At 33.5% G+C, this 27,837-nt stretch overlaps 4 protein-coding genes across 6 annotated transcripts; all 4 read left to right on the forward strand.

Moving 5' to 3' along the window:
- The first annotated feature begins 666 nt into the window (after positions 1-666).
- LOC106795369 (uncharacterized) lies at positions 667-5,355 on the forward strand. Its single transcript, XM_041007524.1, has 9 exons — positions 667-680; positions 1,251-1,369; positions 2,132-2,241; positions 2,347-2,393; positions 3,018-3,299; positions 3,388-3,446; positions 4,020-4,147; positions 4,795-4,926; positions 5,014-5,355. The coding sequence occupies exons 1-9, from the start codon at positions 667-669 to the stop codon at positions 5,353-5,355; spliced, it is 1,233 nt and encodes a 410-aa protein (XP_040863458.1).
- An 809-nt stretch (positions 5,356-6,164) lies between these two features.
- Positions 6,165-8,734, forward strand: LOC100527829 (RNA-binding protein 48). 2 transcript variants are annotated; one of them, XM_003541099.4, is made up of 9 exons: positions 6,165-6,333; positions 6,508-6,580; positions 6,673-6,756; positions 6,863-6,943; positions 7,215-7,354; positions 7,452-7,542; positions 7,632-7,698; positions 8,167-8,229; positions 8,302-8,734. In XM_003541099.4, exons 2-9 carry the CDS (start codon positions 6,519-6,521, stop codon positions 8,377-8,379), a joined length of 666 nt encoding a protein of 221 aa, XP_003541147.1. In that variant the 5' UTR covers positions 6,165-6,333; positions 6,508-6,518; the 3' UTR covers positions 8,380-8,734. The 2 variants fall into 2 exon arrangements, with proteins under 2 accessions (XP_003541147.1, XP_006592133.1); XM_006592070.4 differs by having other exon boundaries at positions 6,215-6,295.
- Positions 8,735-13,962: 5,228 nt separating this feature from the next.
- LOC112998590 (uncharacterized) lies at positions 13,963-14,589 on the forward strand. Its single transcript, XM_026124758.1, has one exon. The coding sequence runs from the start codon at positions 13,963-13,965 to the stop codon at positions 14,587-14,589; it is 627 nt and encodes a 208-aa protein (XP_025980543.1).
- Positions 14,590-21,304: 6,715 nt separating this feature from the next.
- Positions 21,305-26,689, forward strand: LOC100805079 (uncharacterized). 2 transcript variants are annotated; one of them, XM_006592071.4, is made up of 4 exons: positions 21,305-23,204; positions 23,437-23,745; positions 24,458-24,549; positions 25,570-26,689. In XM_006592071.4, exons 1-4 carry the CDS (start codon positions 22,227-22,229, stop codon positions 26,417-26,419), a joined length of 2,229 nt encoding a protein of 742 aa, XP_006592134.1. In that variant the 5' UTR covers positions 21,305-22,226; the 3' UTR covers positions 26,420-26,689. The 2 variants fall into 2 exon arrangements, with proteins under 2 accessions (XP_006592134.1, XP_006592135.1); XM_006592072.4 differs by having other exon boundaries at positions 21,526-23,192.
- Positions 26,690-27,837: the final 1,148 nt, after the last annotated feature.

The raw sequence follows: 27,837 nt of genomic DNA on the forward strand, positions 1-27,837 counted from the left end.
CAAATGATGATCTCCCACATGTGATAAGGGATTCAATTTCCATATCTGTGTGTATGAATTTTTTTTTTGTAGAGAAGTTAATCTCTTAACTAAATCTTTATATTTTGAAGGATTAGATCATAAATCCTCATCCTAGGTTGAAAAAACAGACTCTTAATAGTATCTTCCAAAACCATGCGCATTTGAGACTATTCCTTTGAAATATATGACATATTTTCACTTCTTTGTTGTGTGAGGAGTAGATTAACTTTAAAACTTGAAAAATGCATGGAACCATCCTTCGTAGGAGAATCTTGAAAGTAATTAAGAGTGTTGAACATTTTTTTTCTTAAATAAATTTGAACAAATTGTTATTATTAGACTTAAGGAAAATCCTTTATTTAGGGTTTTATAATTTGGTAAACAAATTAATGGTCTAAAGCAATACCACTTTTTTGGTAAAATGTCTAACACCGTGCATTTCAAGCAAACTGATAATAGATTTTCTGCTCTCAATTGATCATTAGTTAGTTTGCTTTTTTGGCCTAGTTACTTCAAATATGCAAATATATATGCCATTGTGGTTTTCAATATGGTTCTTTTTCGTTTAGAGGATGACAAAAATCTAATGCAGTTTCAATTGTAGTTGGATTTGGCTAAGTTTGCTCTACAATAAATATGTGAAAGATGGCATATGAATTGTAAGTAGCCTGAATTCCCATGTGTATTCTGTTAAAAGAATTAAAACTTGAGAAGGTGATGACTTATATACGAAGTTATATATATGTCGATCTTCATATTACATATATATGATGAAAGGATTTTAGGTATCCCTAGGTTGAGAAATTACGCCTTAAGAGTAGCTTTTTGGAGGTCTTAACTCCTAAGGAAGCTTTCCAGATCATTTTTCATCTATATATTAGTTTATCAGGTAAAGTCATTCCAAAAAACTGCATGTGTGTATTTGAGTACTTCTACAATTATAGGTTTTTTCATTAATTGTAAGTTTGTGACCAACTATTCTTTTGTTATTTGTTAAAGACAATTTTTAAAATGGTCTCAATCATTACATGCACCGTGCAAAATTTCTAGCAAATTTGCAATGCAATACACATGAAGCATATATGTTGTCAAACCACCAACGATTTTAGTTCATATATATATATATACACACACACACACAAAATGCATTAAATTATATTAATTAGTCTCTAATCATCGACCATGCAAATATTTGTGAAGCAGAATATCTTTGTTGTTTGGCTTTGCAGGTTAAAGATGGCCATCCCCAAAGGCACCACTATTGGCTTAGCATCTATTATTGTGATTATAGCATTAATTCTCCACCAAACCGTGGCACAAGCTGTGTCTCCCAATGGTTCCGTTGCAAGTAATATAAAGTGCTTTTGTTAGAAGATCTCTACGATCTTAATATATTATTATCCCAGTTGTTCTGCAATTGTCAAAATTAAGATTACAAAACCATGAACAATTTCATGATTGATGAATTTAGGTTCAAATCTTCATTGGGAGAGATGCACACATCTAGTGTCTGACCTGTCCCTAACAAGATTTTCTACTGATCAACATTATTTTACTAAATAAAATGTAGAGAATGCATTGTTGATTGCTGTCCAATTTTGCATTTGATGGTTGACAAGCTTTTTTTTATAAAAAAAAATAGTGCATGTCATGTTTAGTTTTATCAAAATACTGTAACTTTTGAATTACTTACTAAGTTAGATCAAATTGTATTTGGAAAATACGAAGTATATACAAATAAGTCATATCTGATGAGTATGACTATCAAATTATAAGTTTTATGCAATCTTATTTCGCAAATACGACTTTATAATATTTTAATTATAAAGAACAAAGACCTTCATATCAAATAAGAGTTTCACTTTTTTTAATACATAACTTAGTCTCACCAAATACAACTTACTTTGACTTGGTAAATAATTTAAAACTTGCAACAGAATTGGTAAAATTGAACACAAATTATACTAGTTTGATTAAAAAAAAAGGCATCACAAGTTATACAATATGATTTTGTGTCTTGTATCCCCCACTACAACGCCTAATATGTGTTCAAGTTTCCTGTGTATCCTAGTTTTTAAATGACCTGACAGGAGCATATTATTTGGAACAGATAATGTATCAAAACCCATTAAGCCGGACAATACTGTTAGAGTAGATCCATTAGATCATTTAAAAAAATACAGAGGAGGATTTGACATCACCAATAAGCATTATTGGAGTGTAAGTCTGTCTACCTCTTCATTCTTGTCTAAGTCTAAATTCCTAACATCCATTATATATTTTTTTTAACTTGTCTTTGATGTTTGTAGTCAGTTTTCTTCACAGGAATATATGGATATGCAATTGGGGTGCTTTGGCTTTTATGTGGAATGGTGTGTGGATTCTTTTTGTTAACAATCAAATTTTGTTGCCAAAGTGATGGAGGAAGAAGGACCAAGAAAATTCTTTCTTGTAATTATATGAGTTGTGATTTTTCGCCAATTCCTCTGGCTATATCATTCATGATATTAATTATGTAAGTCTTGAAACCTTTTGGGTACATATGGTATATACCAGTTATTGGTTCTGTATATAGTTGCAACATGTGCATGGTTAATGTACATATAGTAAACTGGTATTTAATGATATAACAAATCTTTAGTAAAATATTTTTATGCTGATATCCATTAAAATTTTGCCACTTTACTACATTATCCTATTCTTTAGTATATGATGTGGCGATGACATAAAAAGTAAATAGTATATGCATTGATAGTATAAACAATATTAACATTGTTAGTCAATCACAAATTGATGTGTATGGTAAATTTTTTCTGATTGACAGTGTAAAATTTTTACTTACATAAAAATTCTTACACTGATTATATTAATGGAAAGGAAAATGATCTTTATTACAAGTTAGATAATAGAGAATCATTATGAAATGGTATTTGATCTCAAATTCTTATTCTGTTGCTTTATCACAAATGATGTATATATAATTATTGTTTTTATAGGGTTGCCAGTGTGTTAGTTTATGTTGGGAGTTCAAAATTCCATTATCAAGCAAGGACTTCAGTTAATGTTATAATCAAGATAGCAGATGATGCATCAGAAATCATACACAATGTAACAAGAGCATTAGAAGACATCCAAGAAAACTTGGTGGATTCCGGTATTAGTGCTGAGGTTTCTGAAAATCTTAACTCCACGGCTAAGAAAATGGATAATGCTGTTGATAATATCGTAAAGAAAACTAGGAAAAATAAGCGCACTGTTAACAGGGCTTTCAAATTTGTGTAAGAATTTTCGGTCTCTCATTTTCATTTTGAAAAAAATGTAAGTGAGTACCTAACTAAGATATGATTGGATGCTTTTAATTTGCAGGTTTATAATAACCATTGTGATCATAAGCTTGAATTTAGTTGCAGTACCAATTTTGTCAGGTATGTCTAACTGGTCAATAATGATGGTGCATAACATCTAATGACTATGATTTCTTCATTCTCATCCGTGAATATTTCAAATCTTTGTATCCTGTTTAGATTTTATGTTCATGATTGAAGGAAATTTTCTACATGAAATAGGTATGATTCTCATAATATGTTGGAATTTTCTGTTGAACAGTTTTTGGAGTACACATGTTTTGGAGGGCATTTTACCTGTAGGTAAACTAAATTGCATTTGCTTGGAACTAAGATTTTTATCCATGATTTTTTTGTTTTTTTCCTCTCTTTTTCTCTCAGGTTTGTTATACTGTGCTGGCTGATGGCGGTGATATGCTGGCTAATCTTTGGATTGTATTTCTTCTTAGAAAAGTAAAACCAAATTCTGGCTAATTTATTGATTGTTGTATTTGTTCTCAAGAATTATCAATATTTTCCTGCTTTAGTAGGAGTGAAGTTGGAATTTAATCCAACATACTAGAGGAATTGTGCTCAGCAAAATCAATTCTCCCTGAAGTTGTAATTACTAAAAAACTATCCTATTCTGCAGTTTTTCTATTGATACGTGCACAGTTCTTTGCAACTTCGAAGAAAATCCATATAATAACAGCCTAACCTCCATCCTCCCTTGTGACGAATTGCGCTCAGCGAAAGCAATTCTCCCTGAAGTTGGTGCAGGGATCTCCTTCCTCATCACTAAGGTAGCCTTTGCATAGTCTCAGACACGAATTTCTTCTTAAGGAGTGCTAGCAACACAAATGCTCCTTCTGACCCACATTTTACTATTGTTAAGAATTTATTGAAGAGTATAAAATAATAAAAAGACACATTAAATAAGAAGTCAAACCACAAAAAATTGTAATTTCTAAAAAATTTCAGCTAATTGTAAGAAATGTGTTCAAAAGAGGGTGTGTTATAATAATTAGGTGACCTAGACTATCATGGTCCCTGCTAATCTTTGTATGACATCAAGTGTTATTAATTTTTTTTTTCCTCCATTAGGATCATGAATAGATGGTGTGGTCTAGAACCATCTAATAATTTCTTGTGTTAGTGTATTATTAATATTTCTCCTTTTTCTTTCACCTTTTAAGTATTATGACAATAGTCTAAAACAATCCGACAAAGAAGACCAAACTATATCTCCCAAGCCATACGGTTAATGTTTCTATTTTTCTATAGTCTTCATTTTGTGTTGGTGTTTAATCGAACATATTAGAGCTTACATGTCATAGACGACTAATATGTCAAACTGAGTGTAATGTGTAAAGACCAGAGTACAACAATTCTCAATATTTGGGAGAGCATATGATGTTGTTAACTTATTATTCTTTGGTTTAATCTCTAGGTGAATTCAAACTTGGGGCCAATGTTTCCAAATAATGTTGATCTGTGCAACCCTTTCTCAGCACCACCTAAATATTTATATCAGCCAGAGTTTTGCCCACCTAATAGTATTCAAATAGGGGATATCCCCAAGGTATGCCACAAACAAGTAACTCTTCCATAATCTTGTTTTACAGTTATTCTACTGGTGTAGTCTATGTTTACTAACCTTGCTCTATAGGTATTGAAGCCTTATACCTGTTTTGGTGATAGTGATGAAAATTGTGGCAGTGATCATTTAATGAATGGAGGTGAATATAAGGTAGTTGAGGCTTACACAAGTTCAACTCAGAACTTATTGAATATGTACCCTGGTATGGAAAACTTGATAGGATGCAAGTTGGTAAAAGATGCATTCTCTCAAATCCTTTTCAAACACTGCAAGGCTTTGAACAATTTTGCTCGAATGGCATGGGTAGCTATGGTGTTTCTTGCAGTCATGATGGTGTTTTATGTTGTGCTAAGCACAATAAAGGCTTGTCAAGACCATAGTAGTTATCATCCTTCAGATGATTCTGTGTAACCCCATTTTGTAATAGGAAATAAGAATTAGTAGCAGCTTAAGTGAATCATAATCTATTCAGCTTCCTTTTTCTTTTATTGAATTCATCAAAATTCCTATTATATCAAATTTAGCCAATAATAATATTCACTCATTAAGCCAACAATAAAACATAAATCATTCTGATGGACAAATTTTATTGACAAGTTTAAAGCAATTGAAATCAAAACAGTGTAACTTAACCCTTAGACTCTTCATTTGCATTGAGACCATCAAAACGATTAAATCCACTCCTAAGTTTCATCATTTTACAAGGAAAAACACATTTCTGTTTGAGATAACTTACATAATAGCATTACCCAATCACGTGCGGTTTTTGAATTTTATCCTTTTTTTCCCAACTCGAATAAAAAATTATCATCCATTTAATTCATTTTTTAACAACAAAAATATAAGAAACTTTTTATTTTTAAATTTAGATATTTTAGATTCTATTATTTAGACCTCTCCTCTATTTTGTTTCCTTTTTTCCCTCCATCTTGAGTATTTCCCCGTCTAATGTCTTTGACCTAAAATTATTGAAGAAAACAGTTTTTATTATTATTTACAACTAGTAAAAAAACCACTATGATGTAATTAGATGTGATTTTTTTTGAAAGATGTAATCGTGGTTGAAATAAAATATTATAATGATTTATAATATTGAGGGTAAAAATATTTCAGAAGAAAAATAAGAAATGAGATTATTTTCTTTATAATAGTTATATATAATATAAATTTCAAAATTTTATGTTTTATATAAAAATAAGCAAAGATAAAAAATTTAGAAAATAATAATTTAATTTAATTTAAATCAATGACTCACTAGACCGGTTTTTCTTGGGTTAACCGTAAACCACCATCAATGCATTTCTCGTTCCTGACTGCGGCAGTGTTCTTCCGTCGTCGTTGTCACCACCGCGTAACTTTTGCCGTTCATATATAAACAAGCCTTGATTGGTTTGTCCTTAATCAATTTGCTGAGTTCTAAAACCTAATTCGATCCCTGAATTTTCACATGCATGGATCTTATAACATACGCTAATTTTTCAGTTTCCTAACCCAACCCTAGTTTCCACGATTGCCGTTTACTCTCTTCATATAAACCTTAATTTTTCTTTTCCCTCTGAACAGTTAATTCTCCAATGCCTCGTTACAAGGACGAATCCCCTGCAGTTCGGGTCTACACTGTTTGTGATGAATCCAGGTCCTGTTTGAATACTCTTTTTATTCTTTCGTCACTTCAATTTATTTTTTTAGTAAAAAAAATTATTGAATTGTTTCGTTTGGAAGGTGCAGATATTTGATTGTGAGGAACGTTCCAGAACTAGGTTGTGGGGATGAGTTGCTGAAATTGTTTTCTTCCTATGGAGAAGTCGAGGAGTAACTTTATTCATCACTTGGAAAATTGTGTATTTATTTGCTTATTTATTTTTCTTTTCTTGTTTGATTCTATCTATCGAGTTTATTTGAGAATTTTTCTGTGCAGGTGTAAGCCAATGGATGCAGAGGACTGTGAGAAATACACTGATGTATTTTGGATCAAATTCCGCCTTGTCAACAATGCCAGGTTTCATTCTGTTCTTTGTTGGCAGATGAAGTAGTTATATTATCAATTTAATTAGGAACAATAGTGACACTCTCTTTGGGAAATTTCTTAAAATTCAAGTGGACCATTCTAAATAACTGGAGCTCATTTTTAATTAGTGGGGGATCAGTGTGGAATTTTAACCTATAATGATAGTTTTGAAAAGGTGTTATAGAGTACGATACTAGGCATTTCTTTATGTTATGTTTGAGAAGGTTGACTTGAGGGAATACCTATTATCTACAATTTTCAGGTTTGCAAAAAGAAAATTGGACGATTTTGTTTTCTTTGGGAATAAACTGCAGGTTTCTTATGCTCCCCAATTTGAGAGCCTGTCTGACACAATGGATAAGTTAGAGGGAAGAAGAAGGGAGGTTTTAGCACGATTGAACCGTAAGTTAAAGCCTGACAGTGGTTACACAAATGCTTGTTATATAAATTATTGTTGTAATGACATTTTTATCAACTTATACCTTCCATGTGACATCAGCTAGAAGATCTAAAGAGACCACAGCCTCAAGCTCTAAGCCCCGGATTACATCAAAGACCAATTGCTCACAACATTTAGATTCTAATGCAAGGTAATTTATTTTGACTGTGTTGTGCGATTCCAAGCTTTAAGTTGAAGCTAAGGCAACATTTGTAATTGTTTCTCTTTCCCCCCCTGTAGGGATGTAGAGCTCAAAGGAGGTTCACACAGTGGTAATTTTCCAATAAGAATGGTTTCCTCTAATGAGGTTTGTTGCTTCTCTGTTATATGAATATTAAAAATTTACTCTGGTTTCTTGCTCTCTCCTTTTTTTTTTTGCACTGATTACTCTGTCCCCTTTGAATTGAAGGAAAATTTCTGGGTGGGGATGAATAAAATTCTTCTTTGCAATTAATGTTCCTAGAATATTTGTAAGGACATTCTGAAATTATTGAGTTTCTCATCTTTATTAACTTTGCCTCTGAGAACCGACCGGAAGACACCTATATGCAATTGTATTTTTCAAATGTTCGGCTATCTTAATATTTCTGATGGAAATTATTTTTACAGTTACTAATTTTGTTGCAATCTGTTAGGGCTTTGATTGGTGGATATAGTTTCCCAAGTTATTAGACTCTATTAATTTGCTCTAACTAGGATGCTATATGCAAAGAAAAAAGGATACTTCCTTTTCATACATTACCTCAAACTAAGTACTAACATGTTCTATAACCAGGATTATTTTGCTTCAAATTCCATGAATCAAACAGTGAGTCTTGTGCGGGATAAGCTTGATAAGGTAATGTCTCCTACTTCTGCATAATATGTTTTAGAATTGTGTTGAGGTTTCATACAATTTCTTCTCATCTAGATTCAATCAAGTGGTGAGAATACAAAAGCTGGATCTGCATCAAAGAAACAACGAGTTGATAATAGGAAGAGAATTTAATCTGCAAATTAATGTTTTGTTCTCACCTGCACTCCTATGTTTTATATGATTTTGGGTGTGATAAAGCTCAATCCCCAAGCCTGTAAGGAAATTTTTTATTTGAGGAGTCTCATCCAATTATATTGTGGGTCACATACTCTGTTCCAAGATAGGTTTTTTTTTTTGTATAATGTTACTAACTGGTAGCGCATCAGCAATCCGTCCGGGTAACGGTGCTAGAAGCCTAGAACACTTTTGAATTCCCAGTCACCATGCAATTTGTTTGCTAGCTTTTTGTTAACCAAGCCATGCCTTATAGGAAACCATATATTGAAATCGCATGTATATTATTTGAAATTTTAAATTATATAGCAAATACGGTTTCCATTTGGATTGGTGCTAGTTATTTCGTGCATAAATGATGCTATGATTCCGCAGCCACAGCTTAATCGGTGATGATCCTGCTACATTGGGTGGGTGCTGCTGCACCTAACATTTTAATTGCATATGTACCAGAGACTTTGTACTTCCACACTTGGGCCTTCCACTTACACCCATTTGTACTCTATGTTTGAACCAACAAAAATTAACCGTTGTGTTTACTGTTTAGATTTGTTGCATGGTGTCCTAGCCTTCTAAGCTTGACATATATACATGCTTGGTTAGAACCTAGAACTAGAAGTATAATATTGCATGGCAATTTTCTGAACCTGAAGCTTTAGTGCTCTTTATTTTAGAATAGAGTATGTTCCTAGCATTAATTGTTGGCCCAATTACACTCACATTTTCTAAAATTTAATGAAATTAATAGCTGGCCATCATAAAATGCTCTGCGTGTATCTGATTCATTTCTGGCAGTTTCATTAGTACAACCACCCCTGAACCCGTGTCATAAATATGCCACTCCCAGCATTGATAAAATAACTTACTGCTAGAACTTGGGAGATAAATGCTGTTCATTCTCAGGGAGGGAGGGAGGGAAACTACTGGCCGATGGTATTTAGCCAAGGGGGGGCAAACTATGGTGTTCATTTTCAGAGAGTTGAAACTATACCATCGCAGTTAATACTTACTAGACATGCTAGATGCTGATGCTAGGAGAGTTCTCTCGGTATTGTAATTTTTGTCTTTTCCCTTTTGTCTTGCTATCGTCAATTACCATTAAAAGAACCCACCGGATACCCTTCTTTCTTGGATTCTACATAGACCTCCCTCAATTTATATAACAATGTAACACCATTTACCCTTAATAAGTTGGTATGTAATTTCGTTAGATCTGAGAAAATATCATTTTCTCTTAATTGATTGGCATTGTGATGTTAATACCCCAGCTACTAGTGATCAACCCATCGGTCCAAGACGTCCTTGTGAGAGCCTAATTAATCATCATCGCGATAACAAGTACCACGAACATGCCGCTTACAAATTGCCATTGTCTTCCACTTTTTTGGACATTTTTTTCCTCAATCCAGAGTGTTTATGTTCTCCCCATCTTAATTGTTGGTCTCTCTATCTACCTCTCGGATTCACATCCAATAAAACAAACAAGGCTTCTTCGTAAGCTCCCCTAGTGATCATATATGGTGGTTGAGTTCCCTTTTCATTTGGTGTGAACCTTTCCTCGGTTGTAGAAGTGCCTAGGACCTGATTGTTTGCGTGCATTTCAAAACCACCTTTCCTCAAAGGATAAAAAATCTCTTTCCATCCATCATACATAGGAATACGTGCTTTGCAAAATGTCAACTAGAGTCCGGTGGATTGATATAGGAAATTGTGTCACGTTCATGCGTCTAAGAAACAAATGGGCTCTAAATCACACCATTCACGCCTATAGCTTACATTTAACGTTATCAATAGTTCTCTACCACTTGGGATCAAACAAAACAACCTACATTAAATTGAAAATTTGAAACCAAACACGCTATTAGAAGATCTGTGACTTGATTGGCTTTCTGCCCAACGTGCTTCCAAATAATCTGTACTTGAAGACCGAAGACATGGTGAATTAATTCTGTTCACCATGATAATGAAGGGTGGCAAGGGAAACATTTCTTCAAAATGAGATTGTTGGACACTAGCTAATCTGATTCAGTTTTTATTCTAGTGTAAAATATGTATTTTTTATTATTACAAAAAGTGCGACACTCTTCCCAGATTATAATATGCAAAATTAGATTCTTGGTATAGGGATGGTCACCAGATTAAATTTATAAAAGTTATTTCAACTTTTACACATAAAAAATCACTACTTAAGGGTTTTTTTTATAATGTATTTCTTTAAACTTTGCGAAAAGAAAAGAGAAGTAATACTAAAATGAAACACATTTTTTTTCTATTTGTATGCAAATAAAAGATTCGATTCGTTATACTCCCACGCCAACTTTTAAAAATGATGAATAAACGTCAAAATATCAGTTCTCTCCGTTTTTTTCAATTTGAGCAGTCACGGGGGATCCTATTAAATTTTTATTTCTAAATACGATTGAAGTTAATCAAATTCATGTTAAAAAATTATCATATTATTTAAAGAATAAAAAATTTATTTCCATTTTAAAAATAACCAATAAAATAAAATGCTTTCCCCTTAAAAACAACAATTGAAAAGTAAAAAAGGACTGAACTATACAAACGTGTTTGGTTATGAGTTGAAAGTTTCCAATGTTAAAATAAAATTGAAAAAAAAATATCTTATTTGATTTTTAGTTTAGTCTTATTACAAATTAAGTTTTACCTCAATTTTATCTTAGAATTCAAATTAAAATAAAACAAAATAAAAGACTAATTTTACAAACTCAATTTACAAAATTAAATTCATTCAGACCCGATTTACAAACTTCAATCCAACAATACATTCATAAAATTTGTGGCTTCACGTGGAACTCTCAAAGATGATGATGATGATTGCCTTTAATTTGATCCCCACAGTCCAAAATGATTGTGGAACACGATTCAAGTTCAGTGTATACTTTTTGCGTCGGTGTGGAGTACTGTGGACCCATCCAGCCCAGAAATTTGACTTCACCATCTTTCCTTTTCAAGAGGTACTAAAGTGACAGAAAAATAAATCAATAAACCAAAGATTAACATGACAATGTTTTAAATTTTTGATGACCTATTTTAATGGATAGATATTTAAGAGAATTAAAAAGACGAGACGTGAAACTTTAGGAGACCAGAATTAGGCTTTATGGGGGGGAAAATGTTTGTAATTTATAAAAAAAATTCTATATTATTTCAATGTATTAATATTAAAACATAATTTTTTTCTTTACATTCAGGTTTAATGTTTTGAATTTCCGGATAACACTGCTCAATTTTTATTTTTCTTACAAACCACAAAAAACTATATATCGTACGAACATTACCACTTATGTATTAACTCCATCATATCATACAAATTCGTAAATATGTAAACTTATAAATGCCAATTTGCTGATTAAAACACGTGATATATATAAACCTTTTCTTTGACAGGGTGATATATATAAACTTAATAGGCACATAGATTGTAAAGTGATAGTTTGTTAATTAGAAGAAGATTAGCAGAAAAAACTAATTGAGGCTTTAAGAGCTAGTAAAATTTTGAAGTGAATGGAAGATTGCTCATGACGCGAAGATCTATTTGATGAAGACAGTTGAGATTTTGTGCTAGTTACTTGGATTCTTGCAATTTTATATTTTAAACCAACATTGACCTTTTTGTGGTTTTAGATAATCATTTGTTCTTCTAATGAGTGTGCCGAGGAAGCTTAAACTTGATACCTTTTCTTTAATTAACTTTTAGAGCAACCAATAATCGCAACCACCTCGTTACCTAAAAAAGAATTGCAACCACTTTAACATGATTGATTATTTTACAAACTGCTGATTCTCTTTGTTTCCCCTGAATTAAACCATTTTCATCGATACAGAATCATTAGGTAATCAATCATTAACACTTAGCAAAGGTACCAAACCAATTCGCTACTATTCCTTTTTCGATGCTATATATTGAATGCACCACGTTCAATACAAAAGGAAGAAAACCAGATTGAGCTTCTAATCATTTAAGTTCCTATCTGATTTTTTTTAATGTCTTAATGCGGAAACACCAGTTTTTCCATTTTTTTTTAAAACGCTACCTTGTAATATTATATTATAGTTTTTGAGCGGAAAATAACTTTTTGATTCAAGAAAATTTAGATTGGGGGAAGACACTTCCTTTGCAATGTCAAGAAAGATCACCAATCTCAAAAATGTTTATAATGGAATTTGCATGTCACGTCCCAACGAAGAAGCACACTTAGTGTGAGCGGAAGATTACCATATGTGTCAACCTTACTTGGTAAAGATGATTTTTTTGAAACCTGAAATGAATGTGTTTTATTTTAATTATTTTAACATATTAAATGTGTTTTAGACTATGCTGAAGAAGAGGTGTTGGTAAGGAAGAAGGGGAAAGGAGGTACAACTAAAGGTGACATATACGTATAGGAAGCAGAGGATGGACGTGTATATGGAGGAGGGTATGTGAAGCAAAACACGTACCAAAGAAAGGGGAGGAAGCAATGAATGATAAGCAAAGACCTTATGATAAAGAGATCCTTCTATTGAATATGGGTCAAAGGGGACTAAGGGAAGCCATTGAAAGCATGCCTCCCATCAACACAATGGGTTCAAGAATTTATCTAGAGCACCGATGATGAAAGCTCAAGCCAAGCTGATGAAGTGCACTGGACATCCTGCCAACACTATGACTTGTAGTGGCATCGACTTGAAGAGTAGTAAATGCGGGAGGGAGTTCCAACTCTGTTATTGTTGTCAAAGATGTAATGGCAGAAGGTAAAAAATTATGAACTTTGGCGCAAAAAATGGGAGGGATGTTCTATGGAAGCGAAAAGGAGATGGTACACGACTTGGTGAACCTTGAATTGAGAGATAATGGGGCAAAAGAACCATGTGTGGAGGAGAAGGCAAGGCATGAAGGAAAGTCTTTATGAAGTTATTAAACCATAATGTGAGAGGAATTGGGGGCAGGTAAAAAGAAGGGTTGTTAGGAAGTTGATAAAAAAAAAAGAAGGAGGAAATAGACTTCGCCTGTTTTCAAGAGACCAAGATGGATGTTATGTAGAGAGGCACACGCAAAGCATTATGGGGAGGCGACGACTTTGAATGGAGGGAATCACAAGCTATTAATTCAGTTGGTGGACTACTATGCATTTGGAATAAACAACTCAGAGGTAACTAATACATTTGTTGGAAAGGGTTTTCTTAGGGTACAAGGTGTCTGGAAAGATGGTAACAATTCATGCTTCATTCTTAATGTATATGCACCGTGAGTTAGGTGATAAAAAGAGGTTATGGACTGAGATTGTTAATCTTAGAAATCGTGTGAAGAAGGATAGATGGTGTATTGTTGGTGACTTTAATTCTATTAAATACCTTGAGGAAAGAAGAGATAACTTCAATGTGGTGGTTGGATGTAGGGACATGCAAGAGTTTAATAATTTCATCCATGAAATGGAAGTGGAGGGTATTCTGTTGGTAGGGAGGGGACATACACTTGGTATAGAACTAATTCACACTCAGAGTAGACTTGATAGAATCCTAGTCTCTAATGGGTAGATGGAGAAACGGTCGGGAAACACTCAATATGTCATGGAAAGAAGTATATCGGATCATTGCTCTATAGTCTTGAAAGTAACAAACTATGATTGGGGTCCCAAACCCTTTAGGGCCCTTGATTGTTGGTTCATGGAACACGGCTTCAAAGAAAAGGTAGCGTGGATGTGGAATTCATATGAAGTACAAGGGAGAGGGGCTTATGTACTCAAAGAGAAGATCAAGCTACTAAAAAAAGACCTTAAACAGTGGAACAAGGAAAGCTTTGGGAACCTTCAAAAACAATCTAAGGACCTAGTGGCAAAGATAAATCTCTTAGACTTGAAGGGTGAAAATGGAAGCTTATTGCAAGAAGAGATGGATAGCAGAAGATTTTATGTAGGTGAGTATTGGAAAATTGCAAGGAGAAATGAATCCCTTCTACCTCAAAAATCAAGAAGTAGGTGGATAAAGGAAGGTGATGGTAATACAAAGTTTTTTCGTGGTGTCATAAATTGGAAGAGAAGGAAGAACAACATCAAAGGGATTTCCATCAAAGGAAGATGGGAGGAGGAACCAAGACTTGTGAAGAAAGAGGTGTTGGAATTTTATCAAAAAATATTCTATCAAGAAGCATGGATGAAACCATGACTTGATGGCATGTCCTTCAAACACTTGGGGGTTGGTGACAATGATTCACTTTGTTGTTGTTTTAATGAAGGGGAGATAAAAAAGGCAATGTGGAATTGTGAAGGTGATAAAAGTCAGGGTCCCGATGGGCTCAATTATAATCTTATAAAGAGATATTAGGACACTATGAAACCAGATATCTTGCTCGTGATGAAGGAGTTTTGGGAGAAAGGTCTTCTTTTATTGCCTTAATCCCAAAGAAGGATAGGTCTTGAAGAATTTAGACCAATCTCCTTGATTGGATGTGTTTACAAGATTATAACAAAGGTGCTTGCAAAGACGTTGAAGTTGGTGCTTCTCAAGATTATTGATGAGAAGCTAAGTGTGTTTGTAGGGGAAGAAACATGCTTAATAGTGTGCTAATTGCCAATGAAATAATGGATAATGCAAAAATGGGGAAGCAAAAATGCCTTGTATTTAAGGTAGACTTTGAAAAGGCATATGATTGTGTGTGTCTTGGGAATTTTTATTTTATATGAAAAGGAGGATGGGCTTTAATTCTAAATAGATATCATGGAAAGTAGCCTGCTTGAAATCTTCATTAATCTCTATATTGGTAAATGGTAGTCTAACCGAGGAGTTTAGTCCTATGAGAAGGTTGAGGCAAGAATACCTTATTGCTCCCTTTTTGTTTCTCATTGTTGCAAAAGGATTGAGCGGCCTCATGAGACAAGTTTTGATTGGAGGAACTTATTTGGGGCATAAAGTGGGGGAAAGTTAAAAAAAATGAGATTTCTTTGTTGCAATTCGTGGTTGACACAATCTTCTTTGTGAAGGAATCAATAGAGAATGTCATGTGCATTAAGGCTATGTTGATATTCTTTGAAATTATTTTGGGGCTAAAGATGAATTTTGGCAATAATAAAATAGGTAGGATTGGTGCAAAGTCATCTCTTATTCAAAGGTATGCAAGCATCCTTAATTGTAGTTCTATGTCATTCCCTTTTGTCTATCTTGGGATACCAATAGGAGCAAACCCTAGGAGAGAAAAAATGTGGGATCCTATTATTGATAAATGTAGGATGGGATTGAGCAAATGGAAACAAAAAAAACACTTTCTTTTAAGGGTAGGATGACTCTAATCAATTCAGTTCTCTCTTTTCTCCTTCTCTTTTTTCTTTCATTTTTTATGATACCGAAGAGTGTGACTAGTAAACTTGTTAAGTTTCAAAGGGATTTCCTCTGGGGGGTGAGGAGGGGAGAAGGAAGGTGTCTTGGGTAAAATGGGAGGATGTGTGTAAACCTAGTGGTGCCGGGGGGGGGGGGGGGGGGGGGGGGGGGGGGGTAAGGATTTTTTTATAATTTTTTTTGCCCCCCAAAGGGGGGGGGGTTTTTAAAGTTTTTTAATATTGTTTTGCTCTCAAAATGGGTGGAGGTTTATAGAGGATTAAGGCTCGGTGTGGAGCTTAGTTTTGAGATCTAAATATGGTGAAAAGGGTGGATGGTGCAATGAGGAGGGTGTCTAATTTGGATTCTATTTGGTGGAGGGACATTGTGGACATTTGTGGTGATAGGTGTGAGGGTTTATGGTTTGATAATAATATTACTTGGTATGAAGCTTAGTTTTTGGAAAATAATTTGGGTGGGTGATGAATGTCTTGCTTCTAGATATAATAGGATTTTTTTATAAAAAATTCAAAGCAAAAGGATAATCTATTGGGTCACGTTGGGGAGTGGGTGAATGGAAGCTGGGTGTGGAAGCTTAAATGGCGTAGGGAGTGGTTTACTTGGGAAACACTTTTAGTTTGTGATTTGATGAGGGAAATGGAGGGTGTGAGATTGAAACAATGTACTTGTGATGAGGTGGTGTGGAAAAGCTCTTCAACAGTATTTTTCTCAGTCAATTCAGCTTATAATATTGTCACTTTTGATCCAAATTTTGTTGAAAAGCTTTTCTATAAACATCTTTGGAAGCTCTTTATTCCAAAAAAAAAAAGTCTTGGTTTTCATATGGAGAATGTCGTTGGATAGACTTCTGACAGTGGATAATCTAAACAAGCGCGATATAACAATTCAAGGGGAAGCAACTATGTGTTTGTTTTGTAAAATAGAAAATGAGACGTTGGAACATTCCTTGTTTATGTGTAAATTTGTCGTAGATGTGTGGAATGCATGCTATAGATAGTTGGGCATTTGTTCTGCGCTCCACAACCAGCTTATCCAACACTTCCTAACCCATGAGTGCAGCTGGCTAGGGATACGTAAGAATAAGATCTGGAAATCAATATGGGGAGCAGCGCTGTGGGCTATGTGGTGTCATAGAAATAATATTATTTTTCGTGAACAACATTTGGACCTTGACTATGTTGTTAAATTAATAAAATTCAACTCTTGGCTTTTATGGAATGTTTTGTGAAAGAGTTTGACTTCTCTTTTTTTGAATGGTATTCTAACCCATTGATATGCTTGCAATGTCTGTGATGGTTGTTTACCTTAGTTGGCCGACTAATAGACTATGGTATGGTATGTAGAAGGAATGATTTTGTCATGAGCTCAAAAATGATTTAATGTTAATAACGTTTGGACATAGGGTATTGATATAAAGGGGTAGCAGAAGAAAAATGCAAGTTGTAATTCTCTTGATTGTTGACTTCTCGACGACTTTTTCACACTATGACACTTCACGTGATGATACTTCATTCAACATTCTTGTTATTCAGAATCCTCCATCAGTTAAAACTTCAATGGTAATTCTTTCCGAGACCTCAAAAATCAACTCTGCTTCTTTCCAAGATTAATGACTAATCTCATAAACCAATATAAGACTTTTCAGCGTGTTTTATTCTCATTCATACGTTTTTTTTTTTATTTTCATAAAATCACTGATCTCATAACTACTCCAAATTGCTATTAAAATAAGATTTAATCGTACTTGAAGTCTTTTATATTTAAACTGTGTCCAAGTTAAGTCTCTCTAATATTTTTAAGTCTTTGAATTTCTCCTTAAGGTTATTACAAATTAAATTAGTTTAAATCTTCTACTAATTTATTTAAAATTTGTCTATCAAAACATTAACTTGCAATAAAATTTAAAAAAATTCAAAATTTCCCATTCAAACATTGATGAAATACTGGAAAAAAATCTCCAAATTAGTATGCTTCGGGTCCCTTGTTTCTTCTTAAATTTAGTAGTCTGATTTTTTAAAACTTTGAGAAAAATATTTTTTTCACAATTGTAAACTATTGAATGCTATTAAAATTTGTCATATTGTATAAAATAAATTGAACGACAAACGAGCAAGCACTTAACATTCCTCACATGCATGGTAGTAAACGATGACAAACAACTGGTATTTTTTTTTCTTTGCTGAAATAAAAGTTCGGTGAATTGGACTTGGAGAACGCAATAAGATCAGGACAAGTCCCTTTTTTTTTTAGAAAAAGAACATGAGAATTTTTAAGGCTCAAAAAATATTTATAAAAATTCTTAGAAATTACTTGTTAATAAAATTCTCTTGTCAACAACGTAAATTAAATCTACATCCTTTTAAGATTTGAGTTGTTTGTTATTAACTAGATCAATAAGAGATAACATTATATTCCCCATAAATACATAAAATATGCTCAATAGATAATAATTGTATTATATTTCTGTCCCTTCTTTTTCTTATCGCTCATAAATTCTTATCTTTAACGTTGAAACTCCTAAATACCCATCTCCTATATTTCTGCCACAATCACATATAAGAATAGTATTATATTCTTTCTATCGATTACTATTTTTATATATAAAAATTGTCTAAAGTCAAAATTTAAAAAATAATAATTTTATAAGCATGTGACCTTTCTAAAGTAACGAGTTATATTGATTATAAATTTTATACTTAGATATGCTTTTAGTTTTTGTAAAATAACGAGTTTAGATTTATTGCTTGTAAATTTTTTTAATCTCTCAAAAATCTAAAATCATTATTTTTTTATTAATATTTGGAATTACAATTGAAGTATGACAACTCAAAAATCTTTCTTCATTCTTTAGGAAAAAAAATAACAATAGTTTTGATCTATCTCACCGCATTCCTTTATTGTAAATTTCAAAAATTTTACTACAAACTTGTATTAAGGTAGTTATATTTATTTTCATATGATAGATAACTTTTTTTTTATTAAACTTAATTTTAGATGATTATTCATAGTAAAATTTAGTCATTATTAATTTTGTTTATTGTGTATTAAAATTTCGTCCCCCTTGATTTTTTTTTTGTTCCGACCTGGACGTATACTCGTATATGTTACCTATTTTTTTTAATGGATAAATATTAAATCATCTTACTAGCCTGGTAATGGATGCAGGATGGGTGGTTGACGAAACTTGCCTTTTTTTTTATTATTGTTGTTATTATTTTTTTTGGGAAAAAATGTAAATTATATTAAACCCAAAATGATACAATAATAAACGGGGCATACCCCGCGGTTAAAGAAAATAAAAAATCTCCCTAATACCTATATCAAGATGCTAAAACAAATACAACAGGTGCGCCTTGTCTATATATAAGAAACTTAATCTTGCTAATAACCTCTATTACATAAGAATTGATAATCTTCAAAAATCAGTTTGTTCCTAGACAGCCAAATGCAATAGACTGTAATTGATATAGCCAGACAACGTAATTTTCCTTGAACACCTAATATGGATCTGCCCCTAATTAAAGAGTCAGTAATGTGCTGTAAAGAAGTGAAATGTCTGTGGAAAGGAGCCAAATCACGAATGTGAGCCCAAACTTGGAGAGATTTTATGCAAGAAAAGAACAAATGAGCATTTGACTCAGACTCATTTGAACATAAAGGGGAACCTTGTTCAAAAAAGCAACTTTGTTAAGAGTAAGTAGCGGATTCCTTTTAGCAAGCCATAAAATGAAAGACATCTTAGGGGGAGTTGCTGGGTTCCATATGACAGAACACCAACTAACAGTAGGTTTGACACCTCTAATGTATTCATAAACTTTGCCAACAAACAATTGTTCATTGGTGCTCCAAAATTGAATCCTCTTTTTAGACTCTTCCGTACTTAACTCTTTAGAGATAATAAAGTTCGTTATTTGTTCTTATTATTTGTTTTAAGAATACACGTAAGTTTTGACTCCTAAATGTAATTATCCAATCTTTTACTTCCGTACCTATAGACCGGACAAATAATGTAGGTTCTTCTCTTACGTATACAAGACTTGTTAATTTTCAAGGATATACTTCCAAACTTTGAAAGTACTTTCTCTCTTCATTCTTTGTTGTTAAATTAGAGTATGCAACTAAGGTGGGTTGCTTAAATCCTTTTTAATAAAGTAAATCATGTCACATTAAATTTAAGAATTTTAACAATATTTTATTTCAAAGATATGTTTTTTTAAGAGTTTAAAACGAGTTTCATTATTATTGTACATAGGTATATTCTTAAAGTGAGAAACATTCAAAACACAATGCGTGGTACACATTTTCACTGGTTTTTATTTGTTTTTTAACATTTATGAAAAAGTTTGAGTTATATAATTACAAAACTTTTATCATTTATATTTAAAAATGTAATCTTGATCGCGGATGTAATTAAGATATTGGTTGAAAAACAAAACATAAAAAATGTTAAAAATATGCTTAAATGTATTAAAAATCATAATGGCAATACATTAATCATGTTATGTTTTTAATAATTTCTTAAAATTCTTAATCAGTATCCTAAAAAATATAAATACTAATTAGCGTTTGCTACAAAAATAATATTATTATTTGACTTCTCTTCCTTAATTACTTTTATATACTTCTATATTCTATTTATCCAGATATTTATTAGGTTGCTGGGTCGATTCTTAATGTTATCACATGTTATAGGTTTAATAAAACCAAAAATGTTCCTAATTAAAAATATCACGTTCGTTTGTTTTACGGTCCCATGCCACCTATTTTTTGGTACATAAAAGATTTACGACCCCATGACACCCACGAAATAGAAGTATAGAAATATGTAAATAAAAAAAGGTTAAAATATATGATTGGTCCCTCATTTATTTTTCAGTTGTAAATTGGTTTCTTATATTTTAAAAGTTTTAAAATAATCTCCTAATTTTTTTTTTTAGTAACATGTTTGTCATTCAACTAAAGTGGCGTTAAACCTGCATCATTGGCGAGTCAACTCTGACTCCTCGTGGAATGCAAAGTGGTAATGTTGTTCCTAAATGACAAATTAAATTTATTTTAGGTGAAACCCTGTCGGCAATTACAACATCTCCATAATCATGGAATCATAGAACAAAATTGGTGCTGGAAACTACACTTTTAATGGAGTCAGGAGAGCTACATTGGCCTGTGACACAAGTTTAACATTGTTTGGATTAAAACTAACAGAAAGACAATCATATTACTAAAAAATTCTTTAACAGACCATTTTAAAAATTTTAAATCATAAATGACCAACCAAAAAATAAGTTTCAAAATCAAACATATATTTTAGCGAACAAAAAGAAAACCTATGAAACAGAGCTATATGCAATTTTTTTGTTGTCATCACACAAATAATGAACTACTTCCACTACAACGTGACTCTTGTTTTTTTTAGGTAGCCGACACACCATTACCTTGTTCTTTACCCCGCACATTCACCCCTATCTAGATTTATGAAATTGGAATCTTTCTAAGTAAAGGTCAATTTGTTAAATGTTAATGCCCTTTTTGATTCATTTGCCCCCCCTCTCTTCTCTGTGTGGTTCAGTAACAACACAGCCAAAAAAGAGTGGGCCAAGTTCAGGTTTCTCATTCTTTGTATGAATTGATGTGCATGTGTTTAGATGTATTTATCAGACACTGACAGCTCTTTTTATATCAATCATGCAATAAGCATGCTGCCAATTATGCCCCCCTTACCTATTTTCCTTAAAAGCTTTTATCTAAATCCCATCTCATTGTCCAACATGACACAGTGCCAATAAAGGTAGCTTCCACAAAAGAATTGTGTTTTTATTATGGCTTCTAAGTATTACTTCTTGGTGTAGAGTGTAGTAGACAAACAAAAACAAAACTGTTATTGTTATCAGTATTATTATGAAGTGTACAAGACTCTAATTCCAAAGGAGAAATAATTCTCCCTTTTCTGGACTTCACATTATTGTCAGTGGCTCTCTATCTCTATGATTGTAACAGTCTGGCTTGTGTTTCTAGGAAGGTGGGTGGGTTCTCCTTCTCAAGTCCTAGCTGTACCACCCAATGATATAAACCACAATAGAAAATCTCTTCATCCACTGGTTGGGGAATTCTTTTTTGATAGTTTATTGCTGTCTTATTTGTTGTTCACTGTTCTTTTTCTAGTATTAAAAATAGCTACCAAAACTAAGGCTTTTTTCCTTTCTTCCTTTTTCAAAATCTGATATATTTCTCATTGTATTCAATTTTCTATGTACTTGGATAGTCTATGATTAAGACCTTGTTGCAAAATTTCCCTCTCTGTCTTATTGGTTCAGTTCAGATATGGCATTCCATCTGTTGCAAGTTTGATTAGCAAACGTCTACAATTCTACATTTTCCATTGCAAAACGCTTCCTTTTTTTTTCTATCTTTAAAACCTCATTTGGGAATTGGGAGAGTGATGCATATTGAAGCTGCCAAAACAACAAAAGATGGCAAATCTTGTTCCTGGGGTGCTTCTCAAACTTATGCAGCACATGAACACAGACGTGAAAGTAGCTGGTGAGCACAGGTCCTCTTTGCTGCAAGTTGTGAGCATTGTTCCAGCACTTGCAGGGGGTGAGTTGTTCCCAAATCAAGGATTTTATCTCAAGGTTTCTGATTCCTTGCATGCCACCTATGTCTCTCTCCCTGATGAACATGATGATCTCATCCTCAGTGACAAGATTCAACTGGGGCAGTTTGTTTTCGTGGATCGTTTGGAGGCAGCTTCACCAGTTCCTATTCTTCATGGGGTTAGGCCTGTTCCTGGGAGACACCCTTGTGTTGGAACCCCTGAGGACATTGTTGCAACAACTCACTCACTTGGGTTCCTTAGTAACGGCAAGGCTAACAAGAAAAGTCCTTGTTCTGGACCCTTGGACTTAGAGAGGTCCAAGTCTCCGAGGAAAGTGTTGAGCAATCACCATGTTGGGGAGAAGGAGAAGAAGGAGAAAGTGAGATTGAATAATGAAGATCAATTAGACAAGAAAGCAATGCTGTTTGCTAAGAGTAAATCTCAGACAACAAAAGCAGCAGCAGCTAATGTTGCTGATGCGAAGAAGGAACCGTTGGCGAGATGGAAGTCATTGAATTCAAGGACCATTCCTTCTTCCCCCACTAGTTGCTATTCCTTGCCTACTTCTTTTGAGAAATTTGCCAATGGGGTCAAGCAGCAGGCAAATATCAAGGGAGTGGACAGGCTAACTGCTAAGGTGGGAGTGGTGGAGATAGGAAAGGGTGTCCGTGGAACTAGTCCAACCGGGAAGAGAATTTCCGTGGGAAACCCGATCAGAAATTTGGTTCAGGGAATTGAGCTTGGAGCTAAGGCGCTGCGTAAGAGCTGGGAAGGGAATATGGAAGTCAAGAAGAAAGATACATCCAAATTAAGGGCCGCCAAGTGTGATCCTAAGCCAGAGGTTCGTGGCTCAGTAAGTGTGATTCACAATTTGCCTTTTTGAACAACTCCTGATGTCAAGCTACAAGATTTTTTGGATTTAATTAATATCATTTATTCCTTAAAATAAATTAGGCTAACTAGTTTGCTGCTCTGAGATACTTGTATTTCATTACCTTTTATCTTTTGGGTCAATCAAACAGTTATGCTCTTAATTCACCAAAAAAAAAAAGCTGTGTTCTTACTTTCACTTTATGGCATTGCAGACTCCTAGGAGAAGTACTTCAAGTGAAAAGTTTCCCTCTAAAGAAGAGAGCAAGATGCAACCGCAGACAAAGTCCTCCAAGGAAGAGCACAAGACTCAAACATCTATAAAGAGAGTTATTGTCAGTGGAACAATGGAGGAACAAGAAAAACCAAGTAAGCAAAGAGTTCCTGTTGGAAAGAAATTGTCAGAAGCTTCTAACAATGGATTCCCTGGAAACTTGGTCAAAGTTTCTCCAAATAGTAGAAAAGTGACAGATGCAAGTGTTCCATGGGCTTCACTCCCGTCATCTATTGCAAAGCTTGGGAGGGTAAATCTCCTGAAAACACTTTTTTTCCTTCCACTTTTAGCTTTTTTGACTCTTTGCTGTCAAGTATATATGCTGAATGCTGAAGATAGTTATATGCAATCTTGTAATTTTCATTGACATGTTTTCAAATTTAGCTGAGGGTGAGCCTTGGCATAACAGTGAGGTTGCTGCCTTATGACCTGAAAGTAACAGGTTTAACTCTTGGAAACAACCTCTTTGTATGCGGGGATAAGGCTGTGTACATCTACCCTCCCCCGAGACCGAGACTAATTAGATGGGAGCCTAATACACTAGGTTGCCTTTATGTTTTTGAACTTGGCTAGAAAATGAGGAATTGTTCGGAGCATAATTTTTTTTGTACTTGTTCTCATTTGGCCAATTGGCATGTCCCCAACTTTCAATTAAGGTCATGATGGAGAGGGTAATGCTAATGGGATAATTTCACCCAGATGCTTCTTCATGACGTTAAATAAACAAGTTTTATTAAAGCTATTTTTATGACAACATAAATGCATATATAATAAGTACGCAACAGCCAACAAGTATATTTCCAGATCATACGATTGGTTTATTCTTTGGTTTTCTGAATCTGCCATAATAAAATGTTTTCGGCCCATATTAAATTATCTTACTCATAGAACCAGCTGTTTGGACAAGAAGTTTTGTGACTGTAATGTTTCATTATTATTTTATATTTTCATTTCTGTCACAGGAAGTGATGAAGCAAAGAGATGCCGCACAGATGGCTGCAACTGAGGCTATACAAGAGGCTGCTGCTGCTGAGAGTTTGCTGCAATGTCTAAGGTATGAATATATTCATATGAACAACTTTACTATGAACTGCTCAATGTCAGATCAGTACTTCCCATCATTAGTGTTTCTCAATATGGTTGAGATTTTGGACTGCTCATGTCAGGAAATTGAAATTTAGATTTTAAACCAAGATATATAGTACTGGTATAGGTATGTTTTGGCACCTCTAGAGGATATGCGAAAACTAAGTGGTTTATACTCATACCAATGAAGTAATGTTGATACTTTCTGATGTACTATGTTCAATATTGATTTCCTATACACACATCTGATATACCAAAATGACTATGGAATCTGAAGAATGTGGGTTGGCAACTTGAATCCTAAATTTTAGTAATAGCAAATGCTACATATGGGATTTCTTCGTCACTTTGTCTTATATGGAGTTACATTTTATGACTCATACAAATATAATATTTATCAGTTTTATGCTAATCATTTCTTGTGTGCTTCTTGATATTGATTTGAATATTTATTTCTAAATCCACTGAAGATACTAATAATTTAGTAACTTTTAAGGCAGAAAAAGGATGGGTTGTCAGTTGTGGGGGCTAGGTCAATGTTGGGTCCAAGCCTACCTAAGGTCTGTTGTGTCATGTGTGTTTTGACAAGTATGACTCTTGGCATTTGTAGTCATGGTGGAGACTTTTTTTATATTTGTTTGATATATTTGGAAAAAAGTGAAGAACAATGTGTATGAATGCAGTCAATGTTCAACTGTTAATTAAAACTGACCTGTATTTGGCTGAGTTAAAAGGATGAGTTCAATTTTTTTTAAGATCATCTGATGTACTACCTTTCATATGCCTGCTGAAAATATTGTAATACAATCCTTTTTAGGTAATCTTGTTAATCAATCATACAGTCAGATTGGGATTTAGCTATAGACGTTTATCATCCATCTTCTTCCAAACCCATTCTTCTATGGGCTGGTAGGAATTTTATTGTCACCCTCCTGCAATGCAGCATACCATATTGTTTCTAACATTTCTTTTGGGATGTTTCTGGCAGTGTATACGCAGAGCTTAGTAATTCTGCTAAGGAACAAAACCCGCAGCCTGCAGTAGAGGAGTTCCTAACTCTTCATGCTAGCCTAAATAGTGCACGGATGATTGCTGACTTGCTATCTAAATCCAATCCAGATGATTCTTCTTCAGATAATGAAAGAAGCATAACAGAAGAGGCACTAAAACTCAAACTAGATAGACAAAGGCGTGCAAATTCTTGGGTCCAGGCTGCTTTATCCACCAATCTATCATCCTTTTCTATTTATAACCGCGAACCTCTATCATCCAAGCTTTCAGTTTCAACCAATTCTCAAAACCAAAAGAATATCCTGGGAAGTAAACCAATGCTAGTCATGGAAAATTCAAGTGAAGATTCATCAAAATCTCATGGAAAAACCCGTCAGACGGCTAATTCCAAAACTCCTCACAAAACAGGTGATATGCTAGCAAATGGACACAAGCAACTAGTCCAATCACCGCCAGAGTGGGTTAGAGGAAATGGCCTTGATGAGGTGGTTGATTTGGCTGACATGCTGCAACTGCGGTCACGAGATTGGTTTTTGGTGTTTGTTGAGAGATTCTTGGACCCTGATGGGGACACTAGCTTGTCAAATAATGGTCAAATAGCAGGTATGCTCACTCAACTGAAAAGTGTGAATGATTGGCTTGATGAGATAGGATCAAGCAAGAATGAGGGAGAACCTTGCCAGATACCAGCAGAGACAATTGACAGGCTGAGGAAGAAGATATATGAATATCTTCTTACACACGTTGAATCCGCCGCCGCTGCACTCACTGGTGGATCACAATCATCACCTAGAATCCAAACAGCAGAGATCAAAGCCAAAAAGTGATGAATAAGTACATAGCTTAGCTTGAGGATACATTATTTATGTTGGCATGGGAGGAAATTTAGTCACCAAAAGTTGTTCAAAAGAATTTCTCTTCTTCCACTCATTTTTTTTGTATATAAATCCCGCATGTGTTTTGAGGTATAGAATATGGAGTGATAATTATTTATCTGGGGAAGTAGCCTATGTGATTTGTGAGGATTTTCTTATCCTTTTACCAAGTTATACAGAAATTGGAACAGTGGACAAATATAAGCAGAAGTGATCTTTGCATGATTATGCTTCTTTCTCTGTGATTCCCTTCAAATAACTAGCATATGGTTATCAAGTCATGAAACTCTGACATAACTTCAGTACTGAAAAAATGTACAATAGAAAGAAAAACCTATAAATACCAATATTCTGGACTTAACTCAAGCAATACAAGAAGAAACATTTATGGCATGCGGTAAAGGTATGACTAAGTTAATGCATATTAACCACAATGGATGTAGAATTGTTTGCAATTCAACTGGCACGAGTCCACCAAAGGGGGTTGAGTTTAGTAGAAGGTACTAATCTTTTAATTAAGATTTGAATTTCCATTGGAAAATGTGTATAGATTCTAGTGTTCTTGAATAAGATTGCTTAAGAAGAGATTTATGGGAAACAAAAAAAAAATCATAGATTCAACCTTAAGACGAATTAAGTACTCTTTAATTTAAAGGAGATTTTACTTATTAATAATAATTTTAAAAATTAAAAAAATTGTTAATTATTTGATAAATGATATTAATTTATTAAGAGTACTTAAATATTTTTTCTACAAAAGATTTTATCTTATTATGATTTTTTTTCTTCCTTAAATAAGGTTGGTTCACTTAGTTGGCCTTCCTCTTACAAAGTTAGGGCTTAAACTTAATTTCAGGAAAACTTTAGGCTGTATATAATCTTCTTATAAATTCTAGCTGAAATTTGTGATCATTCTTAACTTTATATAAAGGAAAATCTTTTTCTAATCTAAACTTTTTTATAAAAGGAAAAACTGGCTAGATTAATTATTGCTTCACGGCTTCAGAATCTACACAAGTGTAATCCTCACATGGCATGTTTTCCTACCTTTACTTTAGATCTCCTCCCCACTCCATTAGAGTATATTCGGTATGATAATTTTATGAAAAATATTTATAGTTGAAGATATTTATAGCCTCTAAAAATAGTCAATATGTTTTATCATATATATTAATTTTATATAAAAAATATTCGTCAAAATAATATTTGTTGAGTTATTCATAAACTTCTCATATCATCTTTTATTGATAAAAGATAGATTTAAATATACTTTTATTCTTTGTGTTTTTTCTTATTTTTGTCCCTATAAGTTATTTTTTTAATTTTGAGTCCAGTAAGATATTTTATTTATTTTTAATTTTTGTAAGTTT

The sequence above is a fragment of the Glycine max genome, chromosome 12 (genome assembly GCF_000004515.6).
Source record: "Glycine max cultivar Williams 82 chromosome 12, Glycine_max_v4.0, whole genome shotgun sequence".
NCBI lineage: Eukaryota > Viridiplantae > Streptophyta > Magnoliopsida > Fabales > Fabaceae > Glycine > Glycine max.